A 26,734-nucleotide genomic window follows, 5' to 3' on the forward strand; every position below is an offset into this window, starting at 1 on the left:
CTTCTAGTCAGCACTGATTGAAACATCGAGAAAGCGTGATTCTGTAACAAGGCACCTCTAAAAATTTAGGCGTCCTTCAAAAAAACAGGCGCTAGGCATGTTAGGTGTAGGCACCCTCTTACAGAATCCCTGCTCTTAAGCGTGCTTAAGCGCTCGCATGGGCACCTAACTTTTAGTTGTGCCTAGAGCTGGCCTATTTATTGGGCGCCTCCAAAAATAAGTGCCCAAATAGGTTTCGCTCAGCACGATTCACCCAATTTTACTTGAATCGCGCTGAACAGTGCCTAATTAGGTGCCCAACTTTTGGGCGCTTCTTATAGAATTTGCCCTTAAGTTGTTTTCACCTATAATCTCACCATTGTTATTTCACTTTGGTCATGCTTTTTTTGGGAGTAAATCCAAAGCCAATACAAGTTATCAATATTTATAATGCCCGTAATATAAACAAAATTACCCTCTATGGACTGAATCACCCTTTATTGTATCTAAGGGAATGCATTATAACTGTGGCAAGCATGTGGAGAATGGCTCTGGAAATTTTCCATGAATCAGAAAAAATAGTTTACACTTGATTTAGAAACACTCCTCCAAATTCCTACAAAATTGGTGCTGATCACAGAAAAATGCTAAAGCAAACTAAAAGGGGATGAAAGGTAGAAATGGCAAAAAGGAAAAAAAACAAACAAACCAATCATAAGACATGGCAAATCTTCATTATATTACATTGTGAGTCAACTATATATATGTGTGCATGAAAATTTGCATCCCGCTCTCCAATTCAAGACTCATGCTTTCCTTAGGTTTAGAAATAAAATAATCTGAACGTCTTTACTAAAAATTGCAAATGCTCTTGTATCATTTATTGTGTGCACAATGAGATTTTGTTAGGTCCTGTGTAACTCTTCTTTCTACGTGATTAATACAGTAAAATCCTTTCACCTCTGAAAAAGTGTTTGTAAGTATGCCCCCCCCCAAAAAAAAACTTAGGGCCCCTTTTACAAAGCTGCAGTAGCGATTCTCCTGCAGCAATTCACCATAGCCCGTTCAAATCCTCTGGGCTTAGGTGCATTTGCCATGGGAGAATCAGTACTGCAGCTTTGTAAAAGGAGTCCTTAAATCAGTAACAGCATCATGGACAATAAAGCCACTATTTGAAAAATAAATTGTTCACATTTGTTCAAAATGACAATGCAGCCACACAGACATGCAAATTGAGGGAAGCAGTTCTGAGTAGGTCCTTGCTGGTCTGCTGCTCAATTTCTGATGCCTCAGTTTGCACACCTTTGTTCTACACAGTACTCTTCCGAAATTCAAGGGGGCTCAGTTCCAGGAACACCTGTGAATTTCAAAAAACCGCAAATGTGGATTAAGAGCGGATCAAAGGCAGGAAAGGGCAGCTGAAAATCAGGTGCGGGATCATTCTAGGTATTTTCTGACTGCTTCTTCCTGGTACTATAGTCAGGCTACACCAATCAAGAGCTGCTTTGACATGCCAGATAGTGTGTCAAAGCAGCTCCTGATTGGTGTAGCCTGACTTTAGTACCAGGAAGAGGCGGTTGGAAAATATTGCAAAAGACTAAGTCCGCGATTCGCAAACCGTGAATTTGCAGGGGTTTACTGTATATTGTGAACTGTGGCCCTAATAGTTCTAAAATTTATTCGGAAAGGTCAAAAAGCTAAAAGTAAAGTGAAGCACAACTATATAGAGCAGTGGCGTACCAAAGGGGGGGGGGGCGGTCAGCTTGGGGGGCAGGTGCACAGCCGGCCAGGTCCGGGTCCTCCTGCCCTTTCTTTCCCCCGGTCCGTGCCTGCAATCTTACCTCCCCCGCTGCTGCTGCTAATTGCCAACAAGAATTCTTCTTTCCGACGTCAATTCTAACGTCGGAGAGGACATTCTGGGCCAGCCAGGCAGTGATTGGCTGGCCCGGAATGTCCTCTCTGACGTCAGAATTGATGTCAGAAAGAAGACTTCTTGTCGGCAATTAGCAGCAGTAGCGGGGAGGTAAGATTGCAGGCGCGGACCGGGGGAAAGGAAGGAGAGAGGCACTTTTTTTCGGCGGCAGGCAGGGAAGGATGTAGGCAGGCAAACTGGCTGGCTTTAGCTCGGCAGGGAGGGAGGGAGATAGGTAGGTAGGTAGGCTGGCTGGCTGGCTTTGGGGGTGGACAAAATCTGGAAGGTAGTAGGGGGACATAAGAAGGAGGCACTAGGGGCACTAAGGACATGGGAAGGGGGGCACTGGGGGCATTATGGACATAGGAAGGAGGCACTGGGGGCACCATGGACACATGAAGGAGGCACTGGGTGCACCATGGACACGGGAAAGAGGCACTGGGGGCACTAAGGACACAGGACAGAGGCACTGGGGGCATGTGGACATGTGAAGGGGGGCACTGGGAGCATTAGGAAGGAGGCACTGGGGGCACCATGGACACAGGAAGGAGGCACTGGGGGCACTAAGGACACAGGACGGGGCACTGGGGGCACTATGGACACAGGAAGGAGGCACTGGGGGCACCATGGATATAGGAAGGAGGCACTGGGGGCACTAAGGACACAGGAAGGAGGCACTGGAGGCACTATGGACATGGGAAGGGGGGCACTGGGGGCATTAAGAAGGAGGCACTGGGGGCACCATGGACACAGGAAGGAGGCACTGGGGGCACCATGGACATGGGAAGAAGGCACTGGGGGCACTAAGGACACAGGACGGAGGCACTGGGGGCACTATGGACATGGGAAGGAGGCACTGGGGGCACTAAGGACATGGGAAGGATGGAGGGAGGGAATAGAAAGGGGCAATTGTTGGGCCTGAGTGCAGAAAGAAAGACATGAAAGAAAGGATACACAGTCAATTAATAGATGTCCCCTTTTGATGAAAAAAATAAATGATTATGTTATCTCTGACTTACTTTCTCTGCAGCAGAGTTGGCAGCCGCGCTGAGGTGCAGGAAGGTCCCACAATGACTCGTCTTCCGGCTCTGCTCTGGAAGAAGTAAGTTATGTCGGAGGGGGTGGACTCGGCAGATGCAGTCATTGTGGGACTTTGCCACAACTCCCTGCGTCTGCCGGGTCCACCCCCTCCGACGTAACTTACTTCTTCCGGAGCAGAGCCAGCAGACGAGTCATCGCGGGACCTTCCAGCATGCGGCTGCTGAGTCCGCTCCAGAGCAAGTATGTCGGAGTGGGGTGGATTGGCAGCCGGCAGCTACAGTCATCATGGGACCTTGCTGCATGAAAGTAGAGAAAGGAGCAGGATTGCTGGAATGGAAGAGTAGTGGAGGGAAAGAAAGGGGGCAGGGTGGTATGGAAGGTTGGTGCTGATGGAATTGATGTACAGAGAAAGGGGAGAGACATAAGGGGGAAGGATATTGGAGGGAAAGAAAGGGGCAGATGCTGATTGAAGAGGGGTGGATGGCGAGAGAAAGGGCAGTGGGGAGCCTATGCTGGATGGAAGTGCAGATGGGAGAGATAAGGGAGCAAATGCATGAAGGAAATGGGAGGAGAGAAAGAGGGGAGCAGATGCTGGATGGAAGTGGACAGAGAGGAGAAGGTACTAGATGGAAGGGTTGGAGAAAGAGGGTAGATGATGGAAGGAGGGGATAAATAAAAGGAGGGCACATGATGGGGAGAAAAGGATTGAATTAGGGAAACACTGGAGGGGTTAGGGAAAGAGGTGGCAAGCTTTAGGTAGACAGTAAAAAAGGACATCGATGACAGGGTAGTAATAACGTAATCTAGATATGCAGAAAATAAATTGAAAAGGAAAATGAGGGAAAAAAGGGAAAGGGATTGCAGAGGAGAGGTGTGGGAGAGGGAAGGAGAGGAGAGAGATGCCAGACCAATGGGGTGAAAGGAGAGATGGAAGGGGGAGGCATACAGTTTCTGGAAGGGGCATAGAAGGAGAGAAGATGCCATATTGGGGAAGAGAGACAGCAGACAGTGGATGGAAGGAAGAGAGTTACAAGAAGATGAGGAAAGCAGAAACCAGAGAAGACAAAGGTAGAAAAAAAATTTATATTTATTTATTACTTTAGGAGACATGTGTCACTGTTTCTGTGGTGCACTGTATGCAGTCCAGCTTCTTACTGGTTCAATTTAACCTTTGTCTATGTATTTCTATTTTATCCCCCCTTTTACAAAACTGTGGAGCATTTTTTAGTGCCAGCTGTGGTGGAGCAGCTCTGATGCTCAGAATTCTATGAGAGTCACAGATGTTACCACCGTGGCTAAAATCCACACTACAGTTTTGTAAAAGAGGGAGGGGTTAGTTTGTGATTGTATATTCCATACTAGGCGAAGGTGTTTTCTGTTTTCTGTGTGTTCGAAAGACATGTTTTTTTGTTAGGATTGACTGCAGGATTGATCTGTACTAGTCTGGCTTGTTTAGTTTTACAATGGACGTATTGATGTTGTACTCCTCACTGCAGTATGTAAGATGCTGCCTTTTCCTAGGTACTCATGTGTGACATGTGGCTTGTTACTAAAAATCATGTTTTTCATACAGATGGGGGGGGGGGGGTGTCAAAAAATGATGGGCCCCGGGTGTCAAATATGCTAGGTACGCCACTGATATAGAGGACAGGGCTATGCAAATGGTACAGCTGCAGTGTGTAAGGGAAAGGAAGTTAAAAAATTGTTTCTCATTCATTGCTCTCCTGGAGTGGCTGTGGTGCAATGGATGGGGAGAAGGCATGTTGCTCAGAGAACAATTTTGGCTAAGCATGCTCCTGATAGACGGCAACCAGCTCATAAGGATAGCAATATTTAGGCCCTTAATTTAGGAGGCATCCTCATATAGCAGTTTTGGCATGTGTAAACCGGCATACATACACATTTAAGGCCGTTTTAGAAATAGGGCTATTTACAGTGGGTAATGTTCATAGTGAACATATTGCATAGGTCTGTATGTGTATGGTTTGGGTGAGCCTAACATATAGCGTATTCCCCATTTCACAAACGGAATACACATGAATAAGAAAAAAATGTATACGTCTGCATTTACACTTTCCCTGAAGCATGTATATGTGCTTGCTGAAGCGACACCTGCAAATATGGACAGCAAATCTCTACTTCAAGATCCAAGTCTGACAATCCCCCCACAATATGACCCCATTCAATCCCCCCTCCCCATGTCCAGACAATAACCTCCCATCTTCTCCCCCTTAAAGGAGGGCCCTAGTGCAGTGTTCTCCACAGGAGTTTTTGAACAAATGCACCCCTTGGCTGATTTAACTGATCATCAGGCTAACAGAAAATTTTATAATACTACACAATGCTCCCCACACCCACCTAGCTGGTAAAAAAAATTCTGGGTATAACACTGCTTATGTCTAGTGGGGGAGCACAGAAGTCTCTAATTGCCCCTTCTCCATCAAAGTTCTGGGTTCACAGGTGACATTTTATTTATTTATTTTTTCATTCATTTATTTAGCCCGTCCTCTCAAAGGAGCCCAGAATGGGTTACAAAAGTACATTCACAGTATAGAGAGGACCCTGGACCTGAGCAATCATCAGTCATTTCTGTTCTGTTGATGTCCAACAGTACAAAAAAGAAAAAGATAGAAAAAAGTGATTGAGGAATAAGTACTACAGAAAGAGGAATTACACCCAACAGGCAGGTTCATACTTTGAAGAATACAGGTGGTTTTAAAATGACACATCTTTGAACTGCTTGTTAAAGTGTCTGAAAACAGACTGGTTATTTACCTCAGGGGAAAAAAAAAAATTTTACCTGAGAATTTATAATCCGCAGGGTGGTCTTATTTCCGACATCTTTCTCATAACCATGTGTTGGCGCTGAATTAAATCTCAAAACTGCATCATGGGAATCTGAGGGCACACAAGTTAAGAGCATCAGAAAAAAAACAGGTTGTTGAAAATGCAACCCCTCTACCCAGAGCTGGCATTAGGAGAGGGCAAACATGGCAATGGCCCTGGGTCCCCATGTCACTAAAGGCGCCAAACCTACCTGAAGCTGAAAGAAATACAACCTGCAAGCAAGCTTTGAGGGCCTCTTCCATAGTGTCTGCCCTGGGCCCGATCATGTCTAACACCAGCCCTGCCTCTATCTCATCATTAATTAATCCTGGCCATCAGTTTGTAGAATATTTGGCCTACCTGTGCATATAAAAATCAGTTTCTTCTCTGACAGAACAACTGCAAGTGACATTAGAAACACGTCACTGCTTGAATAAAAAAATAATAATTAAAAACACAACTGTCTTCTGCTACTGCTTTTAATAAACACTGTGAATGAAAGCAGCCTCGTGTGACAGTGTTGCTCACTATGTTTCCTTGTATACTAAACAGTGCAACACTGGTGAATGTTTAGTTTCAACATCTGCCTTGTTCAGAAGCAATGAATGTCTGATGGGAAGACCATAGTGCAGGACACACACTTCTCATACAAAAACACAAGATGGTGCTGGAGATCTTTTCAATATGTGGTTCATAAAAAAAAAAAAATAAATCACAATGTCAGGCTCCGTGTCTCTGTCGGTTTTCAATTCCAAACTCCAACCCACCTTCTAAGCACCAACATCTGTCTTGTAATTCTCCTACCTGAGCACAGTATATTGATGCACCTTCTTGTTCAGTTTGTCTGTCTTCACTAGATTGTAAGCTCTTTTGAGCAGGGACTGTCTCTTTGATGTACAGCACTGCATATGTCTAGTAGCGCTACAGAAATGATTAGTAGTAGTAGTAGGGTTACCAGATGTCCGATTTCCCCGAACATGTCCTTCTTTTGAGGACATGTGCGGGGATCCGGATGGCTTTTCAAACCCCGGCACTTTGTCCGGGTTTTGAAATGCTTCCTTCGGGTAGGAGGGCATCCACGCATGAGCGAATGTCCTGCCTGACGGGAGCAGGCAGCGGAGGGGGCAGGCTTGGGGGCGTGATGGAGTGGAGATGGGTGGAACTGGGCGGGCCTGGGGGCAGGTCTAGGGGTTCGGAATTTCCAGACGGAAATTCTGGCAACCCTAAGTAGTAGTAGATATTTTATAAGAACATAGAATTTCTGCCGCTGGGTCAGACCAGTGGTCCAGCATGCAGTCCGCTCCCGCGGCGGCCCTTAGGTCAAAGACAAGTGCCCTAACTGCATACGTTCTGGTTCATCAGGAACTTGTCTAACTTCATCTAGAATCCCTGGAGGGTGTTTTCCCCTATAACAGCCTCCGGAAGAGCGTTCCAGTTTTCCACCACTTTGGGTGAAGAAGAACTTCCTTACGTTTGTACGGAATCTATCCCCTTTTAACTTTAGTTATGCCCCTCTACAATTGAAAATGTTTCTTGATAACAAATTTCCTATTCAGATAGGATACCCACTCCATCTCCAGACATGCTCCCTCCATGAAAAAAAAATATATATAGGAAAGTTTTAAGTACCTGTATTTTATGGTAACCGCTTTGATCTGTTTTATGCCTAAGCGGTATATCAAACTCTTTATATTTATAAACCTTTCCTTTAACAGTTAAAGGAAAGATTTAGAAACTATAAAGTGTTTTACGTTCTGCACAATTGTCATTTCTTTAATAAGACATTAACTATTTTTTCTGCGGCCTTCCAAGTACCTACAAATCCAAAATGTGGCCTTGCAAATGGTTTGAGTTTGAGACCACTGTTCTAGAGGGCGAGGGTTTACAATGCATAGAAGCTTTTGAAGATCATACAATTTTCACAGGTATATATCCCCTCATTCTATAACTTGCTACTTACAGGTGCCAAACGCATGCATAAGTTATAATATACTAGCAATTACACATGAAAGTGCTAGGCACGAGAGTCTGATTCTATATAGTCTGCCTAAAAAAATCAGTACCAACTAGTACAATGCTAAGTGCAATTCTATAAGAGTTAGGTGAACTGTCTGTGGGAGCTGCAGGAGTGCCTTCAGTAGTGAGGATAACTGACTTGTCACCAACTTCCACAAGGTGTAGTTATACCCACTAGTATAATGAAAGCTCCTGATAAGGAAACCCCTGCTTTGACCGGACCCAAAGTTTTCAATTTGAAGACATTACGAGATGTCTTAATCTGGTTGGAGACTTCTATTTAAGAATTGTACTCTGGAAATTTCCTCTTTAGTATAGTCTGTTCAGACACTGGCTTTGGCACATGAGGGAAGTGTAAAAGCCTTTACAGAACAAGTTACTTTAATAAAGGAAGAGAATGGAAAGATTAGAGTTTCACTCTGCAATAATAAAAGATAAATAAGTTTTAAACAGAAAAGCGGAAAAGCTGGAAAATCAAGTTAGACATCTTAATTTGAGAAATTAGTGCACTATCACCACTGAAAAGTTTTAAAAGATATTTTGTAGACGTTTTGGTATGATGCTGTCCCCCCCCGTAGGCAAAATGCACTTTTTACCTACGAGGAAGAAGGAGACGATTGTGGCAGGAAATCTTCTGAATAATAACAATATGAATGTCTCATTGGGTTCGGCTGATTGATTGGCCACTCAGGTGAACTATGTGCAGCAACAGCAGTCCCAGAAAGAACTACATTATTGATTACTCTGGTCTTTGAACAGGATTTGAACTCTGATGAAACTATATTCCCAAAAGGCTTCTAGTCTTTGAAAATATAGATATTTCCTGCCCTCTCTAGGGCTACCCAAGAAAAGCAAAGGCTGCTTTTATTGATGCACCAAGAGGTTAACTCATTAGGCGCAGTATTTCACCTACGATGTTCCTATAAATCAGGGGTCTCAAAGTCCCTCCTTGAGGGCCACAATCCAGTCGGGTTTTCAGGATTTCCCCAATGATTATGCATGTTCATTGGGGGAATCCTGAAAACCCGACTGGATTGCGGCCCTCAAGGAGGGACTTTGAGATCCCTGCTATAAATGTATCTTGAAATATGCAAATGAGAAATATCTTCTCTTTATTCTTCAACAACTTAGGTCTTTTCTTAATATTAAGAAGGTTGCATCTGGAGATGGGGCCTCTACACTTTCTGTACCAACAATATAAATAACTAGGGATCTATAGAAAGGCTTGATATAATAATGAAATGCTTACATGCTGCCTGATCTTAATATTTTCTTTATTTCCTTATTGAACCCTGCTCTTTCATTTGCTTTAAGACCCCCCTCCCCCCCCCAATTTTGTGGGCTAAATTGTTGTAGAGACAGTTTTTTTTCCTTTATGTTTATTATTTTTCCTCTAATCTGATTGTAATATGTTCTTTCAGTATTTCTTATTGCAAGGTTTGTCTTGTAAAATATTTGAAATTAGCATAAATATCCTGCCTTTGTAAAATTGGGATATAGACATCCATGCAATATGGACATTTAAATACCAGTTTTCAGACGTCCAAAACAAGAAAAGAGTTTCTAAAATAACCACCCAACACTACTGTGTACACATAAACACCCAGATTTTATATATGGCTGCTTTGCATGATTTGCGTTGGTTACCAATTTCAACTCGTTTTGAGTTCAAAGTGCTGTCTTATTTTCAAACTGTTAAGGGACGATGAACCTATTGCTTTGGTATCTTTGCTTCAAAGATACCATCCTCTACGTTTGTTATGTTCTGAGGACCAATTACCACTTGAAATCCAATCTTTAAATCTGTTGCTTATTTGATTAATCGGTGTTCTAGGTTATCCATACAGGGAGCTTGCTTGGAGAATGCATTACCTGTTGAAGTTAGAAAATTGCCAAGTGCTTTGCAGCATAGAAAGCGAGTAAAGACAATCAAGTTTTATCAAATTTAAAACTGAATCTTACTCAACTATTTTATTATGGTTTTATTACTGCTTTGTTTATTCACTGTGATTGTATATTTTATTTTATTAAGTATTGTGCTTAATTGTAGGATGCTGCGGGTAATACATTTTTAAATACATAAAAATATTAAATGATGCTCAAAATTGCATGTGGAAATTTGGGTGTGCATTGAATTTTCACATTCAATTGCATAACGAGCCTATCAATTACGACGTCAGCGATCCCTGAGCTGCTTGGGCGCTGCTTCCTGCGCCGTGGTCCCGCCCCTCCTCTGATGTCAGGAAGCAGCACCTAAGCAGTGCAGGGATCGCTGACGTCACGATCCTGCTGCGGCTGCTTCATAGGTGATGCGGGGAGGCCAGGGGGGCGAGCGGTCCTTCAGGGTGGGTCGGGCGGGCAGGCAGGCAGGCTTTCAAGGGGGAGGGGGGTGACAGACAGGCCTTCAAGGGGGGGGGACAGGCCTTCGGGGGGGGGTGCAGACCTTCAAGAGGTGCAGGCCTTCAAGGGGGAGGGACAGGCCTTCAAGGGGGGGCAGGCAGGCCTTCAAGGGGGGGACAGGCCTTCGGGGAAAGGTGCAGGCCTTCGGGGGGGTGTAGGCCTTTGGGGGGTTGCAGACCTTCAAGGTGGTGCAGGCCTTCAAGAGGGGACAGGCCTTCAAGGGGGGGAAAGGCAGGCAGGCCTTCAAGGGGGGGACAGGCCTACAAGGGGGGGGGGCAGGCCTACAAGGGGGTGGGACAGGCCTTCAAGGGGAGGACAGGCCTTCAAGGGGGGTGCAGGCCTTCGGGGGGTGCAGGCCTTCAAGGGGGGTGCAGGCTTTTGGGGGGGTGCAGGCCTTCGGAAGGTGCAAACCTTCAAGGGGGTGCAGGCCTTCAAGGAGGGGACAGGCCTTCAAGGGGGGGACAGGCAGGCAGGCCTTCAAGGGGGGACAGGCCTACAAGGGGGGGACAAGCTACAAGGGGGTGAGACAGGCCTTCAAGGGTGGGACAGGCCTTCGGGGGGGTGAAGACCTTCAAGGGGGTGCAGGCCTTCAAGGGGGGGACAGGCCTACAAGGAGGGTGCAGGCCTTCAAGGGGGGACAGGCAGACCTTTAAGGGGGGACAGGCCTTTGGGGGGGGACCCTAGTTTAGAAGTACACGGAGGGAAGGGGGTGTTCAAAGAGACATGCATATGCCAAACTTTGGGGGGGGGGGAAGAAATAATGGGTCTGAAAATAGAGGAGAGGGAGAGAGATGATGGACCATAGGATTTAGGGAGGGAAGGAACAGAAAGGGAGAGAAATTGGACACAAGGGATGGTGTGGAGGAGGGATAGAGATACTGGATAGGAGGGTAATTAGGAAAAGAAAGGGAGAGATGGTGAACTCTGGGGTGGTGGGGAAGGAGGGAGAGATGCCGGATGAAAGGGTAGTTAAGAAAAGGTGGATCTGTGGAGGGAGATGAAAAAAAGGAAAGATACCAGACTTCCTGGGAAGGGAAGGGAAATGGAAAGGGAGGACAGAGTTGACAGATGGATGGTTAGCATGCAGAAAGAAGGAGACCCTGGCAAGCAAGTTATCAGAAGAAAACCAGAGCCTTGGACCAACAAGATTTGAAATATAACCAGACAACAAAAGGTAGAAAAATTAATTTTATTTTCTGTTTTGTGATTATAATATGTCAGATTTGAAATGTGTATCCTGCCAGAGCTGGTGTTGGACTGCAAACGTGAGCTAGGATTTAACAGAGAGAGGAAAAGTCCTTTTTGTTTCTTTATTTTATTTACACCACAGTGCCAGTGTGATTAGGAGAAGCCAAAGGGGGTGAAAAAGCTATAAAACCCACCAGGAGTTTTGAAAAAAATCACCCAACTGGGCAGGAAAATCGAATTGAAAAACCAATTCAATAGGCTGAATCGAATCGAAATTTTTTTTCCTGAATCTGGCAGCAGTAATTTGCGCTACTGTCTTAGACTTTAGGACCTGGGATTGGAGAGAGATGGCATCCTCAGTACTTTATAATGCAAGTGAAACGAGGATTTGGTCAGACTTTTGAAGGGTCTGCAGAAAAAAAATATTGTATAGGCCGGGGACATGAAACAGCAGGAAATGGGAACTTTTCTTCCTTCTATTTTTCTGAATGGAAAGGCTGAGGATGTCATAGAGTTCAGTTAAAATATGTGCTTTATAAGAAAATATAATAATGTGTTTTATAAAGTTTATAGCATAGCTGGCCTACCCAGTGAGGTGTTCCTAGTGGTGATGGTGGCAGTGTGTCAATGTGTTGAGAGGAAGAGGTGGTCTTGGAAATTCTGCTGAGCAAACTCCGGGCCCATTTCCACCCCCCAGTTAGTCCACTCCACTCAACTGGTTCACACACTGAGTGGGTCTTTGGGTGTTGTTTTGGGATCTCTTCCAGTGGTTTATCAGTATCTCCTTCTGGTCCAAGGAAGGAAACTTTGTTATCCTTAGCATTGACCTACAGAATATGTTTGTAACAGCGCTGCTTGTGTGGCATTAGGCTATGTAGTGATCGAAAGAAAAAAAACAGACCTTTGCACATTTTTGCACTATATGGTGGGTGTATGAGGAGATTCACATTTCCTGCACAGCTAAGTCCATGTGAAGTTACCTTGTGCTGTATTTGACATCTAGCAAGGTCTCTGTTTGAAAGGAAAGATCTAAACTTAAAAATGAAGTGGCCAGAAGTTATGGTAAAAGCAGATAGTGTAGCTGGTTTTAAGAAAGATTTGGACAAATTCCTGGAGGAAAAGTCCATAATCTGTTATTAAGACATGGGGGAAGTGTCTGCTTGCCCTGGTTCGGTAGCATGGAATGTTGCTACTCTTTGGGTTTTGACCAGGTACTAGTGTCCTGGATTGGCTACCATGAGAATGGGCTACTGGGCATGATGGACCATTGGTCTGACCCAGTTAGGCTATTCTTATGTTATGTTCTCATCTGTAGGGGCCTTTGTTTTCACTTCTTATTTTAATGTATTTTTTTTCTGGGAACTTATCAGTGTTTTTTATAATGGGAACAAAAATGGAAGAGAATTAATGTGTGTGGAATGGGGGGGTAACTAATTTCTTCAGCTAAATAATTCAATCCACTTCAAACAGACATAGGAGAACTCATGTACCATTCACACACCCTCCAACCAAAAACGTCAAAAGAAAAAAACTGTTCGACAACCTCCTAACACTCGACCCCCAACTCTACAACCAATTGACATCGACCACAGACTGCAAAACCTTCAAAAAGAAATAAAAACCCTTCTATTCAAAAAACACATAAAACCGAACTAACACAATCAGAACTGTCCCAAGCAGCACCTGCAACTACTCCATATGTACTTCTGATGTCATGACAATTCAGACATAATTTATGTTATGTTATGTTTGGAATATAAGAAAATTTTCACTGCCTGTTTCTATTCTGACCATTTATTCTGTTTCATGGTCAATACAAAAAATATTTTTTTACATGGGTGGGGGTGTGTGTCAAAAAATGATGGGCCCCGGGTGCCACATACCCTAGGTACGCCACTGGTGCAGCATTACAGAATTTGTGGCTTTGCACCTAATTTAGGCACGGGGGATATACACCAGGTTTCAATTGGTGTAAATTCTTGTACCAAAAAGTTCAGTGTAGATCCCAGACCTACGTGTTATTCTATAAATGGTGCCTAACTTGGAGTTCCATTTATGGTGTAGCATTCTGTGCCAATTACTGCACCTGCTATAAACAGTGTTCAAGTTTGGCTACATTTGTCATTTGGTACTTAAGAGCGTGTGTTGGCATGCTCTAGAGCGGGATGCTGCTCCTAAACACTCTTTGGTACTTCATAGAGATATGTCCTACCTATGTAGTGCTATTGCATTTTTTTCCAATGAAAAGCTTGTTGCTCATTGGAAGATCAGGACCGATTGATCAGTGCACAGATTTTAAGCATGGAAATCAACACTCAGGCCCTCTTTTACTAAGGTGCGCTAACCGATTAGCTCACGCTAAACGCTAATGCGTGCATGTTAGTCTATGGACACGTTAGCGATTAGCGCTCTAATCAGTTAGCACACCTTAGTAAAAGAGGGGGGTCAGTGTTATTCTATAAATGGTGCTCCACTTGAAGTCCCAAATATATATTCAGGAATAATTAATTGTGCCAAGTGCACTAAACTGCAAATTGATATAACTATATGTGCACACAGGTGATTATAACACACACCTTCTAACACTTCTCAGTGCTCAGAGAACCGTTTTTAGCTTATGAGACCGCTGGGAAAGCAAGATTTTTAGCCTACTACTACTACAACGGGTTCTGACATGTTTCGCCATGCTGCCTCAGAGGACCCGCATCAACACGAACTTAATTCTGCCCCCACCATGTCTGCAAAACATATAAACAATACAAACAGTATACCCATTTATTATTCTATTGTCCATTCATTTTGGCTTTTTGGAAATCAATAAGGGGTCAAATAAATTGTTTATTAGAAAATCCAGTGGCATTATCATATGATACTGTACTATTTGGCATGTCAATGAGGGCTAAGAGCCAAATATCTTTGAACAATAATAAGCTTCTACTTATTATGACAGGGGTTGCCATACAACAGATTACGAGTAATTGGAAGAATTGGAATAGATTGAATTATAGTTTCTGGTGGAATTCTTTATGTCATATATATAAAATGCTATAGCCTATATTTTGAGGATTTCAGTGTGTTCCACAAGTTTTTGAAGTGATTTTTAATATATATAAAATGGAAAAGATAATAGCTACACAGCAGGGGTATTTAAAAAAATTTCAAGATGTTTGGGAGCGTTTAACAAATTATTGTAATGAGTAAATACCTTTATTTCCCCTTTAATTGTGTATATCTAAGATTGGGGGAGGGGAGATTTTGGTCTTTGTATAAGTATAAGGAATGTTAAGAAGGAATTTATTTAAGCTTTTATGTGATTTAAAAATTGTTATGGAATGGGAGGGAGGGAGGAGATAATTTTTTTAAATGGATTACTGGAGAATATTAAGTGTTGTATTTAAGTTAAAATGTTATTTGCTGTCACACTTATAAGTTTTAAAAATGAATAAAGATTTTTTTAAAAAAAATAAATAAATAAATGCTCAACTTCAAAACAGACTTAGCTTTTAATTACATTACATTACATTAGTGATTTTTTATTCCGCTTGTACCTTGCGGTTCAAAGCGGATTACATAAGAAGAGAACTGGACATTTCCAGGATGGTACATGACAATAGAGAATACAGTTTGAGGATAGAGACTTAATAACAGAATGATAGTAAAGACTTAATAACATCGGAAGACGGCAGTGTTTTGGTTTCTTAGGGGATGGGGTGAGGGAGGTTAGGTAGATTGTATATGCTTTTTGAACAGCAGTGTTTTGATTTCTTTACGGAATGTCTTGAGGTCTGATGTTGTGGTTAACAATCTGGTGATGGAAGGTTCGAGTTTTGCAGCATGTGTTGCCAGGAGGCTATCATAAAGCTTTTTGCGGTGAGTACCCTTGAGTGGTGGGTATGTGAATGATGTCAGTGTTCTTCTTGTTCTGGTTGGAAGGTTACGGTTTAGGCGGTCATTTAGGTAGGTGGGTGCAGTACCGTTAATTACTTTGAAGAGTAGACAGTATAGTTTGAATTGAATTCTGGCTCGAATCGGTAGCCAGTGTGAGTCTAGGTAGGCATTGGTGATGTGGTCAAATTTTCTGAGTGAGTAAATTAGTCTAAGGGCTGTGTTCTGAACAGTTTGAAGTTTTTTGATCATGTTTGTGGGGCATGGTAGATAAAGGATATTGCAGTAGTCCACGAGACCTAGTACCAGGGATTGTACAATTATCCTGTAGTGTTCTTTGTCAAAGAATTTCCTTATTTTTCTTAAGTTGCGCATTGTGAAGAATGCTTTTTGGGTAGTTTTGTTGATTTGGGTCTGCATAGTGCAGCATCTGTCTATCAGCACTCCCAAGATTCTGAGTGAGGTCTGGATTGGGTATTTGGTTGCTTTAATTTCTAGGTCTGTTATGGATGGGTTTTTGTCCGTTTCAAGCATTAGGAATTTGGTTTTGTCCGAGTTTAGTTTCAGTTTGTGGTTTGTCATCCATTTTTCTACTTCTTCCAGAATTATTTCCAGGTGTCCTGTTGAGGTGTGGTCTTGGATTTCAAAGGGGAGGAGAATAGTTATGTCATCTGCGTAGCTGAATGATGTTACATTTAGGTTGTCTAAAGTGGTGCCGAGGGAGGAGATGAAGAGATTGAATAGAATGGGCGATAGTGGTGACCCCTGCGGGACTCCGCATGGATTTGACCATGGGTTAGATTTCGTGTTGTTTGTCTTAACTCTGTACGTTCTTGTTTTAAGGAATCCTTGGAACCAATTGTAAACCACCCCTGAGATCCCGATTGCATCAAGTATCTGGAGTAATATGGTGTGATCGACTAGATCGAAGGCGGCGGAAAGATCTAGTTGGATAATTAGGATCCTGTGTCCTTTACTGAGGTGTTGTCGGGCTATGTCTAGTAGTGTTGCTAGTAGTGTTTCCGTGCTGTGGTGAGATCTAAATCCTGATTGAGAGGAGTGAAGTATATTATGGTCAAATAGGTAGTTGGTGAGGTATTGAGCCACAAGTCCTTCAATCAGTTTGACATATAATGGGATCGAAGCGATAGGTCTGTAGTTGGTAGGAGCGTCTATAGGGCCTTTTTGATCTTTCAGTAGGGGTGTGATTATGATCTCTCCAAGATCTTGTGGGAATTGACCTTCTATGAGAGTGCTTTGAATCCATTGCATGAGGTTGGTTTTGAATTTAAGGGAGGCATTTGTAAGCAGATACGATGGGCAGTAGTTCAAGTCGCATGAGGAGTGGCTGTATTTTTTGTATAGTCGGTTCAAATCAGACCATTGTAGGGTTGGGAATGTGGTCCATGTTCTGTCTGCAGATATGGCTTCTTCCGTTGTGGGGGTTATTATCTCGTAGAGTTTGGTGGTTGAGTTGTTGAAGGTATTTCTGATTGTAGTGATCTTGTGTTTGAAGTGGTCTGCTAGTTGAGAAGCTGTTGGTGGTTTATTGCCTTGAGTGGCAAGGAATGGGTTTGTGTCCGTAAGTTTTTTTACTAAGTTGAAGAGTGTTTTTGTGTCAGAGGTGTTTGTGCCAATTAGTTTAGAGTAGTATGTTTTGCGCTTTTCTTTAAGTTTGATGTTGTATAGTTTGATTTGGGTTCTCCAAGCGGATTTGGTTTGATCATTTTTCTTTTTTCTCCAAGATCTTTCAAGTTGTCTGCAATGCCTTTTTTGTAGGAGGAGTTCGGAGTCGAACCACTTGTCTGAGGATCTGCAGGTTCTATGTTTGGTTTTTTCAGGGGCTAGCTCGTTCAAGGTTGTTTCACTTAGGATGCGCCAGTGATTTACGAAGTCAGTTGGGTCGATGGGGGCGATTATAGGATCAACTTTATCCCAGAATGTGGCAGGCTCAATTTTCTGTCTAGATTTGAAGGTTGTTTTTTGTGGCTTGGGTTTTGTGTTATTTTGAGGCCAGTTGATGGTGAAAGTGTATTTATGGTGGTCTGACCAAAGAGAGGGATGCCAGGTACCATTGGTGATATGAATTTTTGGGGTGTGGAGGTTATGAGACGTGAATGCTGCTATATCAAGTTGGTGGCCTTTTTCGTGCGTGGGTTCAGGATTGAGGATCTGGTAGGATAGGGCGTCGAGGTATGAGAGTATATCGTCTACTTGTTTGGATGTGTGGTCCTCGAGGTGGAGATTGATGTCTCCTAGGAGCAAATTGTATGTGGAGGTTAGAGAGTTCTGGAATATGAATTCTTCGAGTTCAAGTTTTGAAGTGTTCCATTTTCCTGGAGTGATGTAGCATAATAGACAGTTCAAGGTGTCTGTGAGTGTATTGTCGGAGAGTTGGCATGCAAGAAGGTCTAAGTGAGGGGTTGAGTGTTTGTGTAGAACTTTTAGGTTGAGGTTGTTTTGTACTAGAATAGCTAGTCCTCCCCCTCGTTTGTTTTCTCGACAAACCAGCTCTAATTTGTACCCTTTGGGGCAGAATTCGGTTATGCATGGGTCCGAATTGGATGTTAGCCAGGTTTCGGCTAGGAAGAGACAGCTTAGGGGTTCAACGCATTTCGCCAGAGAACCCGCATCAACAGACATGGTGGGAGCAGAATTAAGTTCGTGTTGATGCGGGTTTTCTGAAGCAGCATGGTGAAATGCGTCAGAACCTGTTGAACCCCTGCATTAAAAGCTAAATCTGTTTTGAAGTTGAGCATTTAAAAAGACAAAAAGTATTTTAAAAAGATCAAAAAAAGTAAAAGAAGTGAGAGAGTATTATACTCATAGATATTACAGGGACCAGTGCAATGATTGAGAATTGAGCCGTATCAGTAGTGGGCTAAAAATTTTGCTTACCCAGTGGTCTCGTATAAACGGTTCTCCGAGCACTGAGAAGTGTTAGAAGGTGTGTGTTATAATCACCTGTGTGCTCAACTTGAAGTGTCATTTATAGAATAGTTCTTAGTGTGCATTTTTTTAGTGCCAATTTTTCAGCGCCATAAATGAAATTTGAGCCAAAACACTTTACAAAATTACTCTTGCTGTGCTGAAACTACTTGTTCCTACTGATAACAGTATACATAATATAGTCTCAGAATACCTTTAATGATGTCTGCCATCATGTATAGGAATGGGGGAATTTTTTGTTGTTGTTTTATTTCATTGGTGAGGTTTTGTTCCTTTTCATATCATTTTATGTTTTGTTTTCATTTTTAATGTATGCTAGTTGCTAACAGCACTCACTAAAGCCAAAACCTATGCAGCCAGCACCAAACTCCCACCCCTTCCAATCTTCCAGGTTTTATAATTGAGAGAGTCCCATGGATCCTTTCCCCCACAGCCTCCCTCCTTCCCACATCCTCTTACCTCATCCATGGTTCTTCACAGTACTGGAACAATTTCCAGTTCATTTTATTTATAAACCATTTTTTAAATTGCACAACAATACAGAACAATAATAATCAATAAAGTAGGTCAATAAATTAATCAAAACCTCAGTTAAAAGCTGGCAGAAAGAAAACAAGTTCTTAGGACCTCAGAAAATTCATTGTCTGTTTCTTGCCTCAAGTCAATTGGTAATGAATTTGGTTAAAGAATGACCACAAAAAGGCTTTACGAATCAATTTCACTATATACAGTAAACCTTCTCACTCCACTGATTCTGTATCCTACAATGACACTGACTGACCCAAGATAATACAATTTTGGTATATAGTCAACAAGTGCAATTGTGATATACTGTACAGCATAGAGAGGAAATGTTTAACAGTTTGAATGGAAATGGAAAAAAATATTTCCTGACATAGGTGAAGCTGTATTGAAAAAAAAAAAAAAAGAGGAAATGCATTTTATGTCTAAAGGTATTGCAATTGGGAGCTACATTCTGTTAAATATCCTTAAATTTGTTATTATGGAAATGCTAGAGTGTTTTCTTCTACTCACCCAGCTAATACTCTTCATTAGAAAATGGACCTATCATATGTTCTGGGTACTACTGATCCTGTGTTTCGATATGCATCATGTACAAGCTCTTGTGATGGCTTCTCTTTCTTTTGTTTTTCCTTAGTTTTAGGTATTAGTCTGTCTTCATTGTGGTAAACCAAGTATTGAATGGGTAATTTCTATTTGACATACTATCTATATTGTTTGGGCTTTGTTTACATCCTAGCAAGACTTATCTAGAGAATAAATCAATATAATTAAAGAGCAAAAGGGAAAAAGTCACCAACATACAAGGGGGCTCACTTCCAAAGCACTTAGACATACAGAGTACCATAGGTTACCATGGTACTTTGTATGTCTAAGTGCTTTGAAAATGAGCTTCATGATCTCATAGGAATTTTGACTCAGAATAGGAGAGACTGTTTCTGAAAACATTCTTCTTAGATTTAAAAGATGGAACTGAATGATTACTGTCTGCTGTAATACTTAGGGCTCCTTTTACGAAGCCGCGTTAGCGGCTTTATCGCAAGTGACTTTTTATCACGGGCTAACCCCTGCGCTAGCCGAAAAACTACCGCCTGCTCAAGAGGAGGCGGTAGCGGCTAGCGTGAGCGGCAGTTTAGCATGCACTATTACGCGTGTTAAACCGCTAACGCGGCTTCATAAAATTCTGAATATCTGCTTTCACTAAGCCAACACTGGTCGCAGATCTGTTTGTCTGCATTCAACAAAATTCCTTGATTAGCATAGAAAGAACGAGCGTCTCTTATGTACGGGGACCTAATTAACAGCAGATGGATAACAGGAAAGCTACTTAAAATGAACGCAAGCATAAATTTACAATCAAAACAGAACAGCAAAACTGAAATTTCAAGAAAAGTAGTGATCCTTGGATTAGAGATGACACGGGGAAGGGTTTCCGTGGCAAACCACGGTTAGTCTGTCACCATCTTGAAAAATGACAGAGTAATGCACAGGGGGGGTGGGGGGGTCAGTCTGCCTTTTAAGGGAAAAATTCCCTTACAGGCCAAACTAGCCCTGTCATTTTTCAAGATGGTAGCACTGGAGGCAGGAGTGAGTATTGGGGGGGGGGGGGGGGAGGGGCACAGGTGGGACCACTAGACACCAGGAATTGTTTTGACTCAAGGGAAGGGAAGGGAGTGTTGCAAGATATCAGCGAGTGGGGTTTTTTTTTCAGTCAGGGGAATCTGGTGTAGCTGCAGGAGGGCTGGAATGCCATTAGAAACCAGGGATTACTGGTAATTTTTTAGTCAGGGAAATGGGGTCAGGTAGGGAGCCCAATGTAGATTCTGGCAGCTTATACTAGTTTTGTTTTTTTTAAATATCACCCCTTCCTGTCAGTGCCTGAGCCAATCGCCACTCAGGCCTCAATAAGAAAGGTAACATTTTCCAATGTGCTGGATTAGTGCTGCAGTTTTAACATGGCAGTAGTAATTTGCATGCTCATTGCGTATAGTATACTGCCTTAAGTTTCAAGTTTATTGAAATTTTGATATGAACGCAGTATCAAATATATTCAATGCGTATAACAATAATAAATTGAGGGGACAAATAAAACCATTTAAAACAATGAACATCCAATCATATCCATAATTAATTAATGATACATAAGGAAGGGAGGGATAAACTACAGTTGTTAAAAAAAAAAAAAGGATTTAGGGAAGGACAGCATCTGAAGGGTTATTAGAAATTTTTAGATAAGACTTGGTCTTAAAAGAAAATTATCTAATCTGAGACTCATATGCATCCTTGAATAGGTAGCTTTTTAGTTGTATTAAATTTTTCTAAAGAGCTTTCAGCACGTAAATAGATTGGTAGCTTGTTCCAAAGCTGGGGTCCCAAGATAGAAAAGATTGTAGTTCTTCTAGTGCCTATTACTTTCAATGACGGAATGGTCAGTAAATGCTGATCTGTTGATCTTAGAGATCTAGCTGGGGAATATGGTATTAAATATCGATGTAAGAATAGTGGAGTATTAGTTTGCTGAATTTTGAATGTTAACGATGCAATTTTAAATATTATTCTATGTGAGATAGGTAACCAGTGTGTGTTTTGCAAAAGGGGAGTAACATGATCGTATTTTTTGGAATTAGTAATAATTTTTATTGCTGTGTTTTGAATGATTTGTAACCTTCTTATTTCTTTCTGTGTAATGCCTTGGTATAATGTATTACAGTAATCCAGCCTGGAAATAGGTTTTTTTGAGTGAAAGTTTCCCGGTATGGCCAAACTAAGATAGGACACTTTAGCATCACTGAGCATGTACTCTGATGTACAGTGTTACCAGAGATCTGTGAGAAGGCTTGGGATTACTGACCAGGGGCCCAGGTGGAGTACGATAATCTAATTAAAATAAACGATGTGTCTAGCAGCTGTGCAGAGCTAAGGCTTAGAGAGCTAGAAAAGCACTTAAGTGAAAGGGAAGAATACCATCATGGAAATGTCTGTCTTGAAATGTACTGCATAAGATAACTAAGTTTATTGTAGAAGCCAGAATTGTTCAGTAAGACAACAGGGAGTTGATATTTATTTTTTCTATATTTCTTTTGAGAAATACATTTCCAAAAGTATATACCCCCATTAATGGGAATCCTAAGATGGAACTTCAAAGAACTATAACACAGAAAAAAAAGATTATCCAAAAATTAACCTGAAAAATACAATATCCTTTATAACCTCTACACTTTAACAACTTCTTTATCTCAAAGAAAATGGTCTCCACTCCAGTCAGACTGTTGATGAGATAGTTGAAATAGACTCTAAATTGTCAAAACACAAATAGAGTAATATTGATTCACAGATTGTTATGTTACAATATATTAATATTTCTATGACTAAGGATAATTTAACCTCCTAAGGTTACTAAGGTTACTAAGGTGCGCTAAGCATTTTTAGCATGCGCTAAATCTACGTGAGCACTAAACGCTAACGTGTCCATAGACTAACATGTACACGTTAGCATTTAGCGTGTGGTTAGCGCGCGCTAATATTTAGCGTGTGCTAACATTCTTAGCGCACCTTTGTAAAAGGAGCCGCTAGTCTCTACGTGACGTCTGAACAGAGATGAGGCCGGCATGAGCAGGAGGTGGTAAATGTTGCTCATGCCAGCGAACATTTCAAAAGGAACATGGAGGAGGCAGAGAGGAGGAGAGGAGCCAGCACCCCCGCAAAAACAGCACTTGAGGTGGTCTGCCCCGCACCCCCCTCCCCCCGACTATGGCACTTCTCCTGAGAGCTTAATGTAACTTGCTGTTTTGGGTCAGTCAGAGCCAGCGGCAGCATGCATATGCTATTAGACACCACAGCTACTTACAGACCCAGAGAAGCAGAGGGCTTGATGCTGCTGACCCTGCAGGTGACCTGTGTCTTTGCTGGCTCTCCTCTGCCTTTTGGGGGCCGTCATGGAGAAAGAGGGATGGGCTCCTTTCTCCTTGAATTCCCTGCTTGGGATAGCACTTGGATCCCCTTGGCTTCTTCTCCCTGTGGTTAGTTGTAGCATTTGAGGTCTTTTTGGGGTAGGGGGTGGGGTGGGAGTGCAGTGTGTTGTAGTATTTGGAGTCTTATTCTAAAAAATGGGGAGTGTGCATGTGTCTGCTGTATGGGGGTTAGGGATAATATTTGGGATCTAGTTTGGGGAGAGATTACGGTGTCTGTTCTCTGCAGTTAGAGGTAGTATTTGGGGTCTAGTTTGAGGGGGTGAGTGTGTTAGGACTAAAAAAAAGTTTATAACAAGGGAATAGTAAGATAAATGTTAAATATATAAAATGGAAGACAGGGGAAAGTTTCTCTCCATAAGATGGCTGGCAAGCCTATATGGCAAGTTTGGTTGTTTTTCAGATGACAGTCACCTTTGTAGGTTATTCAAATATTTTTCCAAATCATACTATTTGAATTGGAACCCCATCCAGTTCACATGTTCAAGAAGAACCAAGGCATAGCCAACGTGGAAGACATGCTATCTGGTCGACATAACATTGTTCCTCGGAAGAACTGGCATCTAAGGTAGTGGAACTCATAATGATCCAGATAAGATAATGAGTTCTGGGAAGACATAATGGCCTGTATGAGCTGGACCAATGAGGTATTTGAAGAATAGAGGGTTTTCAAGAGTAGAGCAGACCTAGGCCAATGAGGAAAGGTCAGGTGTGAGTGATTTCTTCCATCCCCACGCCCCCACCCCCCAGGAAGTATACATCATCAGCTTGCCTTAGGACACAAGAACATGAAATTTGGGGATTTTTCCATTCAGATAGATATGTGGTTTAAGATATATAAGGCCCTAAGTCAGAGGTGCAATGGGGGCTTCTTTCTTTCCTCCAAGGGAATAGGCTGCCGTGAAGCTTGAAGGCCAGAGTAAGAGAAGAAACTTGGGAAATATACATTTCTTTTCAAGTTAATGCTATAGCTAAAGGTTAGTAAGAATAAAATTAATGTGATAAAAGGAGAGAGTATCTTATATATTTGACAAGTCTGTTTAGCGATATAGTTGTTTGCCATCTAGTTACACATTAATTATCTGTACTAAAAAAAATCCCTAAGTGTAATTTTCATGAAATTAATTTCTTATTCTTTCATACTTGTAACTGGAACATAAGTTCGCCCACCAGAAAGTATAATTAAGTCGATCATAACTCTTCCAATTGCGTGTTATCATTTGCATGGCTATTCCCGTCATTATTAAGAAAAGCCGGCTTTTATAATGATCTAAAGAAGGTTTAACACAAATTATGGCTTCATAAGTCAACAGAATTGATGACCCAAGTACAACATTAATTTGCCCCATATCGACTTCCAAAAATTAAGTTTCAATGGACAATAGAACAACAGATGATCCAAAGTCCCTATATCAATATGTCAGTGCCAGTATCAATTAGATTTAGAACTGTCCAACTTTTGCAAATGCACTGGGGTCCATAAAATCCTATGCAACAAGAAAACGCTGAATTTTTGGGATATAGTAATGCATTTAAAATGATGTGGAGCCCATTGACATCATTTATTGCGTCACATTAGCTGTTATGTACCTTTTCTTTTTAGTTGATTTCCTTATGCATCCAGGGTGGGAGGGAGGGAGGGGGGAAAGCATTATTATTTATTGAAATTATATAGGTGTTTCTATTTATATTGGTGAAAGGGGGGGGGAAGAAAATGATTGTTTTCAAAATGTTTGTATATTTAAAGTGCTTTTGGAATTGAGGCAATCCAAAATGGCCGCTGTTAGCCTGCTGCAGTAAAGACGCCACCGATTGTCAGCCCTACCTCAGAAATCATGCCAAAAAGACGGGGAAAGAATGCCGGTGGAGCCTCCTGGTGACTGATAGCCCCCTCAGTCACAATCGATGACCTTCTTCGACGTCTACAGCAGGAACAAGGAGCGCCGGGGATTAACCCGCTTGGAACGCCGCCGGGTAGTACGGCGGCGAAAACCTCAGGGCTTGATGTCACCTTAAACCCCAACATAAGGATGCCACCTCTCCAGCCATTGCTGCATGCAGCCAGCTCTCCACGGGATCATAGAGCACCCAAAGAGGAAGCACTCTCATTTCGGGAGGCCATTATGTTGGAGGGCTCGCTGACCGAGATATTGCAAAGTGATTTATTCACTCTGCCAGGACCTGCGACCCGGACAACTAAAGCTGAGGGGATACAAGACTTCATTGAAGTAAACCAAAACTTAGAACAACCTCTCACCACATAAGTATATCCTTTTTCAGCTCTTAAATCCCCAGAAGTCACCCTTGAAGTGTTGTGGGATTTGGTGGTAAATTTGGGTAACTCCTTAAATCCCCAAATTAAAAATTTGGACAGAGAAATCAAAGAACAGAAAGGAGAAATAAATTTTCTAAAACAAGATATATTCTTGCTAAAAACAGACGTACAGAAGATAGACAATGAACTAACATCAGTTAAAAATAATCAAGACTTACTGGTCAAAGATAATATAATTATGCGGAGGAAACTGGAAGCTCAGAGAATAATAGTTGAGCTAATAATTTGAGGATTATAAATTTTCCTAAGATCTTATCAATTTCCCCCCGAGAAATGGTGAAGCAATATTTTATGGAGATCTTACAAATTCCTGAAAGTTCTCTACCCCCTCTTACAAGGGTATACTGTCTTCCTGTTAAATCCCAAGTGGAGAAAAAAGAAAAGGTTGGGGAATCTCAGGATGAACCATTGGACATCTCAGCTATATTGGAACAATCGGATAAAGAAGTGGCTATTTCAGCCACCTTCTTGATGTCTGTGGCTTTGGCTCCAGACAAGGAATGGATTTTAAAACTTTTCTTCAAAAACAGATCCAAAGACTTCCTGGGATACCATATCCAGATATTTCCTGATGTCTCCAGAGAGACTCAAAAAAGAAGAAGAGAATTCTTAATGTTGGAACCTGGGGGGGGGGGGGGGGGGGGTCTTTTTTTTTTTTTTTAGATATCCATGCAAATGTGTAGTCAGATACCGTTCTTTAAAATATGATTTTACTGACCCATCTCATTTGATAAGTTTTCTCTCAATGAAATGTCTTGAGAATGGAACAACAACTGCATCTAATAATAAGAATTAGTTTTCCGTGCTGCAGTAGTTAAACGGCTTTCTTAGAAAAAAATTATGTGAGTTTAAATTCTCTACTCTTTAAGTTTTGGATCCGTGATTGGAGGACTAGTGTGTGATCAATTTAATTCAGCCCTTGTGTTTTTATTGTAATAATTTGAAGTATCTTTCAGGTTTTGAAAGTTAATTTAAGTTAAATATGGTTTGATTGTACTTTTTTGTACAAGATGTTTATGCTTGGCAATTGTTTAAAAATTCTATAAATAAATAAATTTTAAAAAAGTGCTTTTCCTGATTCATTTATGTTTAAATTCTTTGTAATGCACTGTTAATATTTGAAAAATAATAAAGATTAAACAAAAAAATTAATTTGTTAATAAACATTTTTAATTTTTAAGATGCACTTCAGTGTTTTTACTGCTGCTTGTATAACATAGCTTAAGGAGACAATGGAACAGATTAAGGGACAATATTCCCTAACAAGTGTAGTGAGCATATTCTGTGGGATTAAGGGGTGGGGGTGGGGGGTGGGGAGAGAGTATTTCAAGGCTATTTTGAGAATTTGAGTATGGTACATTTTGATCTTTGGGGTCAGAGATAATACTGTGGGTTTGATCTAAAGGAATAAGCTTTAGGGAATTAATTTGTGTGTCATATTTTCTTTAAAAATATCTCACATATTAATCACAATTAATTGCTAATGGACAACACGATTACAATTTTCAATCTTCCTGCAGCCCTAATAAAAATACATAAACAAGTATGAATCATTATAAATAAGCTAAAAGTGGACACCTGCATGGCTTTCCCACCTAGGTGACCTGTTATAATCATCTTTCGCTGGATGTTGGTGCTTCATAACTTTAACATCTGCCCTGGCCTGCTCTAAACCTTGTTTTAGTTTACGGTGGAGTGGTCTGTGCATACAAA

General features: G+C 41.7%; 1 protein-coding gene across 1 annotated transcript in view; it reads right to left on the reverse strand.

Moving 5' to 3' along the window:
• Positions 1 to 26,734, reverse strand: part of ST6GAL2 (ST6 beta-galactoside alpha-2,6-sialyltransferase 2) — a 207,100-nt gene that overhangs the window by 18,128 nt on the left and 162,238 nt on the right. The window contains exon 3 of the mRNA XM_033947763.1: positions 5,733 to 5,830. Coding sequence (XP_033803654.1) covers positions 5,733 to 5,830 — 98 coding nt within the window. The remainder of the gene's footprint in view (positions 1 to 5,732; positions 5,831 to 26,734) is intronic.

Source organism: Geotrypetes seraphini, chromosome 6 (assembly GCF_902459505.1).
Source record: "Geotrypetes seraphini chromosome 6, aGeoSer1.1, whole genome shotgun sequence".
Lineage (NCBI taxonomy): Eukaryota > Metazoa > Chordata > Amphibia > Gymnophiona > Dermophiidae > Geotrypetes > Geotrypetes seraphini.